Genomic DNA, 15,846 nt, shown 5'->3' on the forward strand with positions numbered 1-15,846 from the left:
GCAGCTGCAGAAAATTATTTGCAACAAGTCCCTCAGCCTGCAGCATTCCCTCTGGTCCTGGTTTTGGCGAATATCCCCCCCGCTCCGAGAAAATCAGAATGAATGCACAACACATTTAATGTATAAATGTCTCCATTGGCTATCAAACAATCTCAAGGTTCCAGGACTGAGGAGCCATCAACTGGCCAATAAAATCATCATGGCCAGGAGAGTGTGGTAGGTGGGCAGTTCAAGTAAAACCATAGCGGGAGACTGCATGGTGATATTAACCCCCCAGGATATAGCGGCATGGATTAGCAAATTTAGCGGCACAAATATGGAAATTTGGCGACACAAATATGGAAATTTAGCGGCAATTTTGTGGCATTTTATTTGGCAGTTTTTCCTACAACAAACACAATTATCTTCGTTTTTGAGTCATTTAACAATATGAAGCTATGTATATTTGGTTTATTAACAATGTAGACACTTAGTTTGGCTTCAAGGCTACATATAGGACATAAACATGTTAATGAATAAATGCCCACGGCACCTGTATGCTTGTCGTGTTAATCTTTAAGACGACACTGGTATTTCCTCCCCCCTTCCCTACCGTCTTTCTCTCCTCGCTCTTTTGTTCTTCTTCCTCACACCTCCCCTCCACCGCCTGTCCTCTTTCCCTCCTCGCGCTGTACGACGTTGCTTTCCATTTCATGTCGCTGAAGCCAGCCCTGGAAGACTCTCGCCGAGCTCAGCCTGTGTAAGTGTATCCGGGAAGCCGCACAAGAAAAGGACTTTCACTTTGCTTATATAAGTATCAAAGACAAGTAATATCTTCTTTAAGAAGGTAGCTCACGTGTTTATCGCCCGATTTTTGTCAAAAATGTATTTTAAGGGAAGTCTTTCTGCTTAAAATGCCTGCATACATGTATATCTTGTTGCTGGCTTTTTTATGGTAATATTTCACCGATTACTGAAATCGTGACTTATGTATGTTAATTAATTAAACTAATGTTTGAGATTCCACGCTTAGGGAGAAAATGCTGTTCAAAGTCACACCATTTTTTTTTAACCTAATCAGGGGTAAAGTTCCCTGACCTCAGCCTGCCTTTTTTCTTTAAATCGTCAGTTCTTGTTTTGTGGTTATTTTACTGGCAGTCGTGCACTTTCTGGTACTGGTAAATCAATGCCAAAACCCTGCCTTCACCACACGTGCCTTCTGATGTCATTAGTATACCAGCTCTGCTCCACCTGGGGTTAGTGATGGCATTCCTTGTTTAAGAATGTATGGTAAAACTCATGATACAGTTTCCAGTTATGCTTTGTGCTGTGAGAAGGAAATTCCAGATAAAGCTCATTAAATTTCCATGCATGCTTTGACCCCTTGGAAAGTGACCCGTGGTCTGATTTAAAAGCTCTGCTTAAAGTCTGTAGCTACAGCGGAGCTAAAGGGGCCGAGACGGAGGTACAACAACTTTTTGGATAGGGAGTTCATTCAGTGCTTTGCTTGTGAGTGGGGATTGCCCCTCTCTGTTGGCCTATATTTCAGGCAGGGAACCACAATAAAAGCTTTCCCAAAAAAGTCACATCACTAGACTGTTGTGGGGTGCAATTCACAAGCAAGATCTCAAGAAGCAGTTGTCTCCACTCCTGAAAAAATGTAGATATAGTGAGACAAGATTTCAAGTTGGCACTTTCAAATGGTGGAATTTGTTAGATGCCTCCAAAAAAAGATTTAAACACCGTTGGTCTTTGGTGGTTATGGCAGATGGTTGCTCCAGGCCTAACTCTTATATAGTAATTGCTAGAAAAACAACCATTGGCATAGTCAATAGGTCTTGCCTTTCGGACCTTATAAGTATTTAGATATGCAACACAATATCCTTGGTGCAACAACATTAACTGTTGCATGGTTAAACACCTATAAGTTCCCAAAGGCGAGACGTATTGGCTATGCCAATGCTTGTTTGCTTATGGGCCGAGCAGGCCAATACCACTGCTGCAACCCCACTGGCAGCCTCTCTCCTGGGCCTCAGAAGGCTCCACCCATGTTTGTTATAAGCCTCCTGGGCGAATGAGGTCTTCCCACCCGGCCTCCAAAAGTATTTTTAAAGCCTGCGTCACAGCCGCCCCTTTTTCGCTCATATTGAACAATATTTGCCGTTCACCAACTCAGTAAAAAATGGGGCTCGATGTCCTTTAGAACGCCACCCCCGGGACCCCACATTCAAGCAGATTTGAATGCTGTATTTATTAAATACGGGTCGGGAGACACATTTTATTATGATCGTTGTAGCGGATTTAACGTTAACGCACCGATCGCCAGTCCTCGTTTTGTGGTTATTTTACTGGCAGTCGTGCACTTGCTGGTACTGGTAAATCAATGCCAAAACCCTGCCTTCTCCAAACCTATATGTGAAACACATGTTGGCATTTGGAATGAAAAAGAAAAAAGTTTACAGGACAAAACCCGTTAACCCAGTTTAGACCTGGATGAATTTAGTGACAAACTGCAATGTCTCAACAGGTATTTTTTCTAGACAATTTTGGCAAACTGTAAAATCAGTTACGAAAGAACAGAGATAGGGAGACAGCAACAATTTTTTGAAAATGAAGTCTGTATTAGAATCTTCAAAAAAGCAATTGTATTAGTTATTACAGCACTGATACTTTGTTTACCGGCGTAATCCACAGAATAGTGCAAACAAAGTGCTTGTGTAAGAAGTGAAGGGTGCAAGTGAGACACTTGACAAGGTTCAAAAATCAGTGATAGAGGAGCAGACTTTTAAAATGGATACATAACATAGGCAATAAACCATAATTAATACATATCATGTTAAGAACCAAAAGACGCCAAGGTGTACGCTGCATAGTCAAAAGTAGGTATTTGGAATGAAGCATGTTATTTTAGGTGTAATTCATGTGATGAAAAGTTAAGGAGTGTGAATGTTTATTTACCAGGATGCAAAAGAAATTACAATTAATATATTAATGTAAAAGAGGTCCTCAAAATTGGGATTGAATGTTAAAGAAATATATTGTTCCCGGGCATAGACATACCTTGTGGGAACACGACACTGAGCGCCAGTACTATACCGCCCAAATGGCCCATCTTGTGAAGTGATTTATTCATGAATTCCTGACCGTTTAGTGAGGTTGTTTTATTAGGCTGTATTTCGCGTGCACTTTTGTAAAAATCGTGGCATTTTGACATAAGTGCCAATTTTGCGGCAAATCGCGAAATCCTGGAGGGTCTGATTAATAATGTCTTTGCGGGGTACTTCCTTCTTGATAATCTTTATAGATTTCCCTCTAGGAGCTCGCAGATTGTCCCATTACCACTGGGGCAATTTTATAAGCAATCCCCAATTCCAGGTATGGGCCCCAGTGGAGGAGAATCCCAGGACAATCCCCTTGAGATATACAGAGGACACCAATACTACATCTGGGATAAGGCTGTATAATAGATTTACAGCCCTCTCTGTATTTGAAATCTTGCCACTGACAACACCCTACAGTCCCCTCATTAGAAGGGAGGGCAATTACATCGGCTACTTTAGCACCCAGTCTGCAGGAGAACCCTTCAATTCCACTCTCTGTAGGGAGGGCACCCACATAAGTAATTTTAGTGCCCAGCTCGCAGGAAAGTCCTTCGATTATACCAGCATTACAGGAAAGTCTTTCGATTTTACCATCCTCGAATGTGGGAGATAAAGATACCCCCAGTTTAGCATCTTGGAATGTGGCAGGAATAGCCTCCAAGATAGGAAATCCTCATTGGCATAACCTATGACAATCACTGGAGATTATATGCTTCCAGAAGACGTGGTCTACGACCCGAGTTTTCTTTCCAGGATTCCGTACTTTCCATTCCCCTGCAGTATCTTCAATGTCAGGTAGAGCGAAGGGGGGGCTCCTGATTCTAACTTCTAACACTACACACCTACAAGTAAAGCAGGTGGGCTCTCCAAACAACCACTTCCAGTTCCTTCAACTAGAGCATAGGAAAGGGGAGACTTGGTTTGTAATTCATTATTACAACAATGAGTTCAGGAGAAACATGAACTTAGTGGCAGAAGAATTACCTAATGAATTAGAGGAATCCATTCCAAACATAAGTAGGGACCCATTAACATCATATGGTAGGGGAATTTAACATGCATCTGTGTAAATATAATGCCGCTATGGTGTGTGGCCTAGTTGATCCTCACGGTAATCTTTTCCCACATTTCATGCATAATGAATACGGCGATGCATTAAATAGACTTCTACATAAGTGGAATCTGGAAATAATTAACAATACAAAAGCAGAGCAGATAGGGAAAACATTTAGGAGGGGAAACATAGAGTCTACATGCTAAATGGGGAAGTTTCCCATATTGGCACCCTATTCTCTTGTCATAGCGACAATGCCATTTTATTTGTCCACTTAAGTATCCTGTCTAAGGCGAAAGAATATGAGCAAGTAATGGATGGACTGGCGCTAACCAAGAAAAACGGTTACCAATTAAAATGGACGCAGGCACAGAAATTGAATCTGGTCCCTGAAATAATAGTCCAAACCAGGGAATGAATCATATATTGCCTGGAGGAGGGTTTTTCCCCCTCATTCTTAGCTTTACAGTTCACAGCCCTATTGAAGAAATTAAAAGAGGCTTTAACTCGTTGAAAGTCACCAAATACTATCCCCACAGCTCGATGGTTTGATTCACTATGCTCTACAGCTAAAACGCCCTTCTCAGAGCTTTAAAAAGAAGTCCAAGAGACCCTGTCATGATACGTGGATTACGGAATGATTATAAGCTAGCAGTAGGAAGAAGAGAAAAGGATCTTAGGGGGAAGGCCTGGGAAGAACTTGAATAAGCAGCTATCTCAGGTAGCAGCAGGGATTTTCAGAAAGCTGTAAATGCCCCTTATTTTAAAAAACTCTGCGGAACCGACCTTAAATACACATGTAGATGAGGAAGCATGGGTGGGACATTTTGAAACCATTTTTGTTTCCAGCACCCCCTTACTACCTTATTCCCCCGAGCCAGATCCCTTTCCATGGGAGGTTGAGCTTTTCGCCCTGCGTGGTCAGAAGTGGGTTGGAGGCTAGCAACCATGGAAAGGCCCCGGGCCCTGACAGTGTGCCAATTAATCTCTTCCAGGAGAATTATGATATGTGGGTCCCCCTACTAACAAGTGTTTTTAACTCAATTCTGGTAGAGGGTCCTCCATTATCCTGAATCGGAGTGTAATAGTGCCGATATAAAAAAAAGGAGACAGGGGAGCCCCAAAAAACTACCGCCCCATTTCCCTTCTGGACACCACTGCCAAGCTTATGGGACGGCTTCTATTAGCCAGACTGGAGGTTTGGGTGGAGGACCATAACCTCTTGATGCACGCGCAATATGGCTTCCGGAAGGGAATGGGGACAGTGGATCAATGCCTAAACCTCTCATTATGTATAGATAAAAATACCAAGGCAAAAGGTGGGAAGATCTATATGGCCTTCTTGGACCTGACAGCAGCCTTTGACTGTGTTTCTCATCAGAAGCTGTGGCCCATGATGGAGGGTATAGGGATTGACCCCTTGATAATTTGTTTTATTAACCAGCTGTACGCCAATGCCACTACCTGTGTACGATATGACTGGAACAGGGAATGTACATGTTCTTTCAAGATCGAGAAGGGAGTAAGGCAGGGATGCGTCCTTGCTCTGTTTCTTTTTTCCATTTATACAAACGGGGTGGAGTCCACCCTGGCCAGCTCACCTTTGGATGTGCCCACATTTGATCATACCCCTCTTCCGATATTGGCGTACGCTGATGATATCGTATTATTGACTAGCACAGGGGTAGCTCTACAATGCCTTATAATATCGTACACGAAATTCCAGCACCCATTAGATTAGAGAGTAAATGAATCTACATTTTTCACTAATTATAGCAGGAGCGGGTAGAAGAGAGAAAAGAAAAACATTTCCATCTGGCTTCAAAGAAAATAGAGGTGGAGGATTCCTTTCCATACCTGGGAGTCCTTTTTGATAAAAAAAAAAACATTCTTAGACTAACTTGGTGGCAGCAAGAGCCCAAGGCATGGACAGGAGTCTTCAGGTTATTAAGAGCTTCACTATCAAGCTAGGTGCCAGTTCTCTGGACATTATTAAAACCATCTACCACGCAAAAACTAAGGTTGCGGCAACCTATGGGTCAGGTGTCTGGGGGATGGCAAACGTAGACCAACTACAGAAAATAGAAGACATTTTTTTTTAAATAGGGTAACATTACCACACTCATTTTCAAATTACATTTTACACTTAGAACTGGGGTTACCCTATCTGATTGATTCTATAAGACTGGCCCCAATCATGTTATGACTCTCAATCTGGTGTAGGTCCACTGTCAACTTAACACAACGCATTATTGAGGATTATAGACCATCATAAAAGGATTGGTTGGCTTAGTTACTAAGGTAATCTGGATAAAACTAGGCGCACGTAGGTAATATGACCCGAGGATCCACTAAGTGGTGATTACGTTTTTTAATAGTTTTTTCTTTTGTATTTAAATTGTTTTATGATTCTATCTCTACTATGTGTATGATAATTTAATGAACCTGTTTTAAGCTTCCAAAATTCCTGAATGTATACATGGTTTTATAAGATGCTGCTGAATACTTTGGATTAAGGTATGCTTTTATGATCTGTTTTAAATAGATCGAATAAAGTTTTGTGAAGAACTCGCAGCCTTGTTACAGGTTACCTCTTATTAGGACTACAAATAGCGTGCCAGGGAAATACCAGTACCTGAGGTGCAGTATTTACTGCATTGCTATAACTACACGATTCTGAGATAAAGTGATTAAAATTAATTATAAAATGCGGCATCAGTGTCTGCTGTGCAGATCACTACATGTATTACCTCTATGCAACCATATTTTCTAGAGCAACTTATGGTAGTTTTTTTTTATAGTGAAATGCATCCAAAGAATATTCGGAGGCACATTGCACAATTCATACTCCTGCTGCACGCAAACTAACTTGTGCTCCAGAGATAGGATTTTTGCAGTACTTGTAATTACACACTGTTGCATCTAAAAAGCAGAAAGTGTCTCATTTCAGCCAGTGCTTGAATCCTTTTCTCACTGTCAGAAGGAGGGATAAAATGCTGTTCCATTTTACAGTAGTCACTTTGTTTAAATGTTTTCCTGTCCGTAAGGATTCACCCATCTTATGCCCTATTATGGAATTGAAAATATCTCCTCTTGCCTATATTCTGATGGTCCTTTGTGATCTTTGGTGTATTCCAAGAGGTCCGTCTTTTACATGGGTCTCTTAGAGAAAAGATGAAGTATTTATTTAACATGGAGGGGAGTGAAGCTGTTTGTCCCATAGGACTAAGGGCCAATTCGCCTTGTAGGAAGAAAATTTATTTATCGTTTAAGGTTGAAGAAGGTAATTATGTTTATTTAAGAAACACTAATGAACACTCAAGATATCACTGCAATATAATAGAGCAAGATGGAGACAAACACAAGAAGCTATATTCATAGTAAACGTGATACTACATAATTGGTGGTCAGTGCTTACTACAGTATACATACACATTTTCTATTTTATAAATGAATTCCTGGCATGTTGGTCGAATCTTTGGTTGGTAATCTGAATGATTTCTGACGATGAAAGAAAAGAAGAATGTAGAGAAGTAAAACAAATAATATGGAGTAATATAGAATTGAGCTGGCATGGGAACAAACATAGGATATATGTAGCAGCATGGAATTGGTTTATAAGTTAACTACAGTGACTAACTCCAACACACAAGTAATTTATACACAGCAGAGAGTTCAGTTGCAGTCCTTGGTTTGTTGGTTAAGTATATAGATGGTAAAAAAAAATTGCCTGTGGGTGCTTGCCTTTACTTATCCAGAGATGTGTTGTGTTGGTAAATTCGTAATTGTAGTGGGTGAGAATAATATGTGCATGAGTTCATGGGTTTCCTGAAATTAGATACATTTATGAGGGCTGACTGTGATAATCTCCAGTTTCTGGGACATGTAAAGTGAGTTTCATCGTGAAGAGGCTGAGAGCATCAGAGGCCGCCATTGTTTGAAAGGCTGTAGCTATGATCAGACTAAGGCGTTTTGTGGATCCAGCAGTGCTCTTAATATAAGTATGTAAAGATGATATTTATATGTCTCCTATTGCCAGGTTCACGTAATTTTGCCCCTTTTGTAAGAATCTTTTAGAGATTTATGATCAATAGTGGTGCTCAGGTTATTTGCATTCAAATATACAAGTCTTCAATATATTTATTGCTCTTGTTGATCTAAAAACATTGATTGTCTACATTTTTATGGGGATTGGTTGTGCGTGATGAGGAATAGCCTTCTGTTGCTCAGACTATAACATTTATTTTAAAGCATCTTATTCTCTCTTTTACAAATATTTATTTCATAGGCTTTGTTTTTCAATAATTTAAATACATCTGCCCCAAAACATATATGAAGTAATGTGAGAAAAAAATGGAAATAATGCAGGGTATAAAAATGTTGAAAATGTCTGTCATCAAGGTAATATTAATCAAAAAATGCATTTACATGTTTTTTGCACATCAATTACTAATGATAAACTGTACACAAGTGCAGGTTGTAGCTCGGAGACTGTTAAAACAATGTAGTTCTGCCTTTCACTCCTTAAAAGTCAATTCAGTTCACATTTGATAGGCCTTCAAGTCAAGAAAACAGATTCTTTATAGTACATTGTAATTGGTATTTTTATTATTAGGGGCATTTATTAGACCTAGTTATACATTTTGCCTTTGAACGATAGTGCTCGAAGGCGAGGTTTATAGTTTTGACTTTTTATTTGAGGGCTATTTTGATCTCCATTCCTCCCTTCTTGAGCACTGGATCCCCAGTAAAAAAATAAATGAAACATTAAACCTGGCAAATTGGCAGCCATGATGAAGTGGTATTGTGCATAGCATATTGTGTTAAAGTTCTAGTATGCCCATCACGTCTAGAAGCAACAAGGCAACCTTATTGGAATGGTAAAACAATGACATAGTATGCATAATAGCATTCTCAGAAGGTGGTTCAGAAAGCATTGTTCTGGACGGCCATAATGGAATGGCATTTCGCATTATGTATCATTTCGGTACTGAAACAAAACTGTTGCCGTGTTGATTCTGAACATGGCAGCCATCATGGAATAGTAAAACAGTGATACACTATGGACAATACCAATCCAAAATGGCTGACTGATTTAGAAACAGTGGCTTTGTAAGATACAGTACACTGCAGAAGAAATGAGCAGGGGTGTTTGGGGAACTTCTGGTCACCCTAACACATTTTAAATGGTGAGGGAATGAGATAAAAGAGCACTTATAAAAGAAGAAAACTGAAAACTTAGACTGGCTCACTCACCTACCTGGACATTGAATCGCACACATATTCAGATGGATGTACATATGTGCTCAGGCAAAGTCCCTCTGCTAAGGGCAAAAGAACCAAGAGGACTGACCCAAAAGAGAAATCTTTGAAAAGGGTTGAGACAAAGTCCCTCTATGTATGTATTTTTTATGACTTTGATTACAGGAACCAGACTGACAGCTACTCCTGTCAGGGCAGACCTAAAAAGTAGTTTAATTCACACGCAGCTACATACTGCACAAAATAAATACGATATTACATCTGCCAAAAAACACCCCCTCTAAGAGAGCATAACACTGATTCCCATATTTCAAATCTTTTTGACACCGTGGGTTTGTGGAGTGGTTAACCATCACCTTTCTATACTATGGCAATATGTGAGAAATACCTGCCTACAAACTTTCAAAGTGTAATAACAATACACCCTCAAAGGCCTATTTGCCATCTTGCATGCTTTTCACACTAAATATGTCAGGCCTATTTTCATTGTTGTAACTTTTCATAATAAATAGATGAGATCTATGGCATTTCACATAACCTTTCCCAGTGAACCAATTAGGCCAATTGCCTTTATTATTAGCTTAAACCTACTCAGATCTACGGTATTTGAGCATGCACTTTTCCATATGGCAAAAAACAGCAATGCATGCGCTCTTGATCATCAGAAGCATTTGCTTTTGCATTTGCAATTGCATTTGCAATTGCTTGCTGCAAGGTAAGTTGCATCCTGTCTTCAGTACAGGCAAGAAAACTACCTTTCCCATTCAAAACACATTGGCCCGATTACGAAAGACATAGTTATCTGTACCTGTTGAACTCCCTAAGGAATTGCTGCGCGTTAACTTCGTGTTGTAATTCGCAACCGTTCACTGGAGTATGTCATATACATTTTTAAGGTGTTAGAAATATCGAATTGCTCACACAATGCCATTCCTTAGTGGGAAAAGCCAACCCCAATGTGCAGTTGCATTTTCTTTGTTTTCATCACGGGGCAAATATTTTCCTCATTGGAACACACGTTCTCCTCTCCCTTTCCAAGTTTGGAAACATTCAGTTCCTCTTGCCTCTCTGCAAGGGGATTTATTCAAGCCGTCTACTGGAGCAACTCTGCTCTCAGGGTACGAAAGAGTCAGAAAGGAGTTTGTAAATGCTCATAAACTCACGAAGTTGTGGGTGTTATCAAACTCACATTGCAAATCATGCCTTCATCCCACTGCCCCCACACCCTACTTTCAACCCTTGTGTGGGGATTTCTTACTACTACCTAATCTTATGAAGTTGAGTCATACAGTTACAGACTTGTATAAACATTTACACATGCTGGAAATCGTTTTGTGATCGCACAGGAGGTGTAAATGTAGCTACTTCCATCTGTAAAGATATTGTTTCGACTGGAAGCGGCTTTGTGAGTCGGGCCTGTTATGTGAAATATACAGTGCCATGCATATGTATAAAGTGCCATTTGTATAATTATGTCAGTAATGGCTATTTATATAAAACACAATATAGACTGAATTCCGTTAGGCGTGTAATGGTAGGTGTTATTTACGATAAGTTGTGCTTGTTTGATCGACCTCAGAAAAATATATGTTTGCATTAAGCCTGCAAGGATTCAGTTCAGTTGACTTACGAGTGTTGTTAGGTTTGCACACACACTATTTCATTTTCAGTACATAAATGTACAGTAACACATTCAGATAAAACAAAAATACAGTAAATTCTACTCTTTATGCAGAATATAAGAGTGTTTCATTCTTCAAAACGGAATTAAAATGTTTTCCTTGCTGGCTAAATGCAGCCGCTTGCTTTCCTGGGCACACACTTGGAAGCAGAAGTTTGTAACTTATGAGCAGCATATTAAATGCTGAATTTCCTCTTTTTCATTCTTTCATATGGACAAGCGACTTGCAGGCTCCATGCAAGATCTGCAGCAGGTACATTAACCCTCCGTATTATTCTCTGATTGGTCAATTTTTGACCTCATCTAGCATGCATTGCAGCTATCGTAGATAGCATCAGTCTCATCAGTGACTGACATATAAAGCTGGGTGCACTATAACTGATGAGGCTGCCAGTGGTACCTTCTAACTTGCTTTTAGCCAGGATCAAGGGAGAAGAAGGCTGGAAAAAGCGGGGACGGAGGGAGATTGAACCTAACTGCAGGTTGAGCGAGTTGCAAAACTCCAAATCCTGTTTATTCTGAGGCTTTTTGTCCTAAAATTGTCTCCGATTTAAAGCATGCATATATTTTAGTAATGTTTATCCAGCATAGATAAACCATTCCTAAGACATTCATAGGGCACCCGTGGTATTCAGATATGAGATATCACAGAACTCTAACAGTGTTCCTCTGTCCCGAATCACACACACCCTGTTGCTGGCTTGCATAGCTCTCCAGCTATAAGATATTCGTTTTTTAATTATACATAGCGCCAAGCACCACATTTATACCATTTCTAAGTACTATAAATAACAGATGGTCCTATGATCCAATTTCTAATACTCATTTTATCCACCTTTTACGGATCGATGGTTCCGTCTAGACCGCAGGATCCAAACTCAAGACCTCTGGAACCCCACATTTTGCCTGTACCAAGAGTTCTGCTCACTTAGCCATCCTTCCGGATTATCCGAGACCTCCATAGTCACAGTTAACCTGTATTCTTATCTCTATAATGCATGTGTATCCCAGTAGTGACACAAGACTGGGCTGTCTTCTCAACTGCCGTGCTACCTTTCAGAAGTGCCACTAAATAAAACAAATCCATGACTTTTTGATTGGTTTCTGACGAATTGGAACAGAAAATACACAATTTTGCCCGGTTGTGTTCACATTTTCCCTGGGGAGGAGGGATACCGCCCCTCTTTCCCCGCCGCCATGAATTGTCATTGAGATTGTCGGACTCTCTTGCTGTGCGTATGTGGACTACTAAAAAAAAATAAAATAAACATTGTAACCTACCCTACCATTTAAAAGGTTGGACACCCTTTGCATAGAGGATCAGGCTGGTAGCAGCTTCTGAAGTTCCAACTGTCAGGACAGGGCTAAGATTACAATGAAGTGCAGTGTCTTATTGGTTAAGTCTTTCTAGGTCCTACTGGTATTGCAGAGTCACTGCCCTGTTCATTATCCTTCGTATACCCAACTGTGTTGAATGACCTCAATACAACTGATGGCAGTGACATCTACACGGTGTGCCACTAATTGTCGTCTCTTGTTTTTTGTCCACTTTGTCCTTCAGGTGTGGGCGACTGACCTGGACCTCTCCTACAGTGCCCAGTTGTCCAACACGCAGCTCATGTTGTACATGACCAGGGGGACACTAGATGCCGCCGCAGCCCTTTTCCAAGTGCCACAAATGACGAGGGTCCCAGACCGCCCAAGACATCGACGGATGGAGCAGGTGGAACCGGTGAGAGCATCTCAGCTCTTGCTAAGGAGGCTGTGGCGATTTGCGTGGCAAATCACAATGTGTGCTGGGATAGCGGTTCTCTGTATTTTATGCCCATCTTTCTGTAAGACGTCAGCATTATCTAATAATCTACCTTTTCGGAGTCCATTGGCAGAGATATGCAATGGCCTATATATCGAACAGGAGGTGTCACCACAGACTATGAATGGGGGAGCTTTGATTGAGCTGAGTGTTGGACTCTTGTCTGAAGTGGCATAAGACTGCGGATCATAGTTGACGTGCATTGCCAGAGCTGTGTGTGGGTCCGTGAGTCCTACTGATACATAGATAATAGGGTTTCAGTGGGTGTGTGCTGAGTTTCATATAGAACACTTACGGACTCTCGCAGGATGAGAGGAACAGTGTAGGCCAGCGTTTATTAACCTTTTGACTCATGGACCCCGGCCTAAGAATTTTTTTATTTTTAGAGCTTTAAAACTATACATAAAGATAAAGAAACAAGTAAACATCAACGAGATGCACAAATTATAAAATGTGTCTTTTAATCCACAAACAAAAAATATACAAAAATCGAAATGTTAATATTAATGGAAACGTTGGAAGTTTTCCAAATGTGTTTTTTTTTTTCTAAAAGAGGAAGTGAGATGCTAAATTCTAGCATATCACTTTGCCTTTTTTTCTCTTAATATGTGCTCTTTGTTTTGTTGGGGTTTACCATTTTTTCAATTGAGACCACCAGTTGTCCATATTAGAAATGTTTGCTGTACTTGCTCTGCTCCTACAATTCAGGCGAAGGATACCAACTTAAGTTTTTAGCCTCCAATTTCAATTTTCTTCACATTTACCGAGCATTTTCAAATCTTCGATCTTACTTCTTTATGTATCTAAATGTATTAACTTGCTAGTGTCATTTAATTTGCCACAATACCTTTGACCCCCTGAATAGGCGTCGGGGACCCCCGGGGGTCTGTGGGCCACAGGTTAAGAACCTTGGTGTAGGCCATTGATCAACAAATCTTCTAAGTTGCAGCTTATTGTGTGTGTTTTTTTTACAGTTGAAAACTCTCAGGAAAATCATACCGCGTTTCCCTAAATCGTGCCAGATGATAGTGGTTCAAGCAATCGTTTCTTCTGCATTACAGAAACCCACTATATTTGGGGCTTCCAAAATATATTTCCTCCAGGCTGCAAAAGGTTCCATTATGCAGTGGCTTGCTTAATTCTGAGTCACAGTCGTTCTGCCTCCTTTGCATGCCATTTTAAACAACTGCACTGACAGCATCCTGCCAAATCGGCCATTTTCATATGCCTCTACTTTAAACATAGTGCTGTCTCAGGCACTGGCTCTGTCTTTCTCCATCCAGGAGTGCTGTCATTGGTATGCTGCAGTCTGCTCGTTGTACTGTACTTCCTCTGCCCAGCCCTACTAGTTCTACCTAAAACATGCAAAGTTCGGCTAGGTAGCAATGCTTGTTCTATGCTCACTACCACATACTGGAACGATCTTGCCCTCTTTGGTATCCCAAAACATCACACCCTGTGTTGCAGACAACTAAAAACCTGTCTGTTTCCAATAGGACCTGTAACCCGTTATAGGACTGGACCCCAACACTACCCAAACGAGTTACCAACAGGATACGAGATAGGCTTAGCTTGTGGGTCATTTTATTCAACATTAGCATATCAAAATTTGTGCAAATGTGATCAATTCAACACAATACAAGAAAAACTGCGAGAAAAATCTTTAAATTATATGTACACTAATCATATACAAAGTGACAAAATCATGTGCAAAACAAACTATCAACACAATACCTTTGTGTGAAAAATTGAAGAACAATATCTTGAAGACCCCTTCCGCCCCAAGGGGTCACCTCGCAATCTTGAACACCATTGGACCACACAAGGTGCAACCACCTGCATCCACGAGGGGTGGTCCCATGACCCTGTACGCTTGTCCTCTCAATGGGCACCGCCCCCGAACACCAGGGGGCTGCGACAAAGGTGGGCAGGAGCAGGGCACCCAGTGCCGACCCCTGTGATTTACCTGTGCGCCCTAGCCCACAAGCTGGTGTACGTCCTCTAGTTGGGCCAGGACTGCCGAACCTTACCCCTTGGTACTGTCCTGAGGGGTGGTGGGGGGGACTGCTTCTGAAGGACTCTCGCCCTGTTAACTGGGGGGTGACATGTATTATAGACCCCTCTGACCCCTACTAAGCCTATACTTAGGGTCGGTGGGAGGGAGAAGCTGCTGCACTGGTCCGCTCCGTCGCGGGGATGGCCAGTTAAGGAAAAAGGCCAAGGCCAAAAGGTAAGGGGTCTTTATACCCCACTCCGGCGGCAGCGCCCAGCAGTGGCGCGCTTCCGGCTGCCCGCCAATCTAGTGATACGGTGTCGTTAGGCGTGAAGGCCGGATCCGGTTTAGGCACCCCGCGGGATCGCACGAGTCCCGGTCCGCGGGGCCCGGATCCTAAGCGTCGTGTCCATTCTCCCATTCGGGGGATGGATGCTCTGTCATTGTGGCATTAGACTGTGTGGAGCTGATGCAGGTCAGTACTTAGGTCTAGAACAACATGTTAGGGTCACACTTTAAACATTTCCTGCTACTGCTAGCATTAATTGTACTTTCTGGAGTTTAGCTCTGAAACTCCTTTTGATTGGGAGCTCCTTTGCTATCGTGGAAGCTTCATCTGTATTTTCTAGTCCACACTTATCATTTATTAGACAGCGCAGCTTGGGGTATGGAAAAGGTTCCATCTTTTTCGTGTAGGAGCTCGTATTACTATTGATACACAAAGGAACTGAGATACTACGGCCTTTTTTTATAGTGGGAGATTAAGCATTTGCTCAATAGTTCCTAGGGGCATGCATTGGAACGTTCTTAATTTTTATTGTGTGCGGAGTTTCATGTACCTCTCATTATTGGCCTTCACGTGTTTCGCAGAGTTTCACTGATGCCTCTTTGCTTATGCCCGACTATAGTGTGCCTCACACAATTGTTGGCTAGTGATCAATCTGGTTGTGCCTTATGTTTTTT

The 15,846-nt window shown here is 41.4% G+C and overlaps 1 protein-coding gene across 4 annotated transcripts in view; it reads left to right on the top strand.

Annotated features, from left to right (window-relative positions):
* The window catches only part of IQCH (IQ motif containing H), an 887,303-nt gene that overhangs the window by 796,038 nt on the left and 75,419 nt on the right, over window positions 1–15,846 (top strand). For all 4 annotated transcript variants that reach the window (XM_078683047.1, XM_078683049.1, XM_078683045.1 and 1 more), the window contains one exon: window positions 12,639–12,809. In XM_078683047.1, coding sequence (XP_078539173.1) covers window positions 12,639–12,809 — 171 coding nt within the window. The remainder of the gene's footprint in view (window positions 1–12,638; window positions 12,810–15,846) is intronic.

The sequence above is a fragment of the Lissotriton helveticus genome, chromosome 3_1 (genome assembly GCF_964261635.1).
Source record: "Lissotriton helveticus chromosome 3_1, aLisHel1.1, whole genome shotgun sequence".
NCBI classification, from domain to species: Eukaryota; Metazoa; Chordata; class Amphibia; order Caudata; family Salamandridae; genus Lissotriton; species Lissotriton helveticus.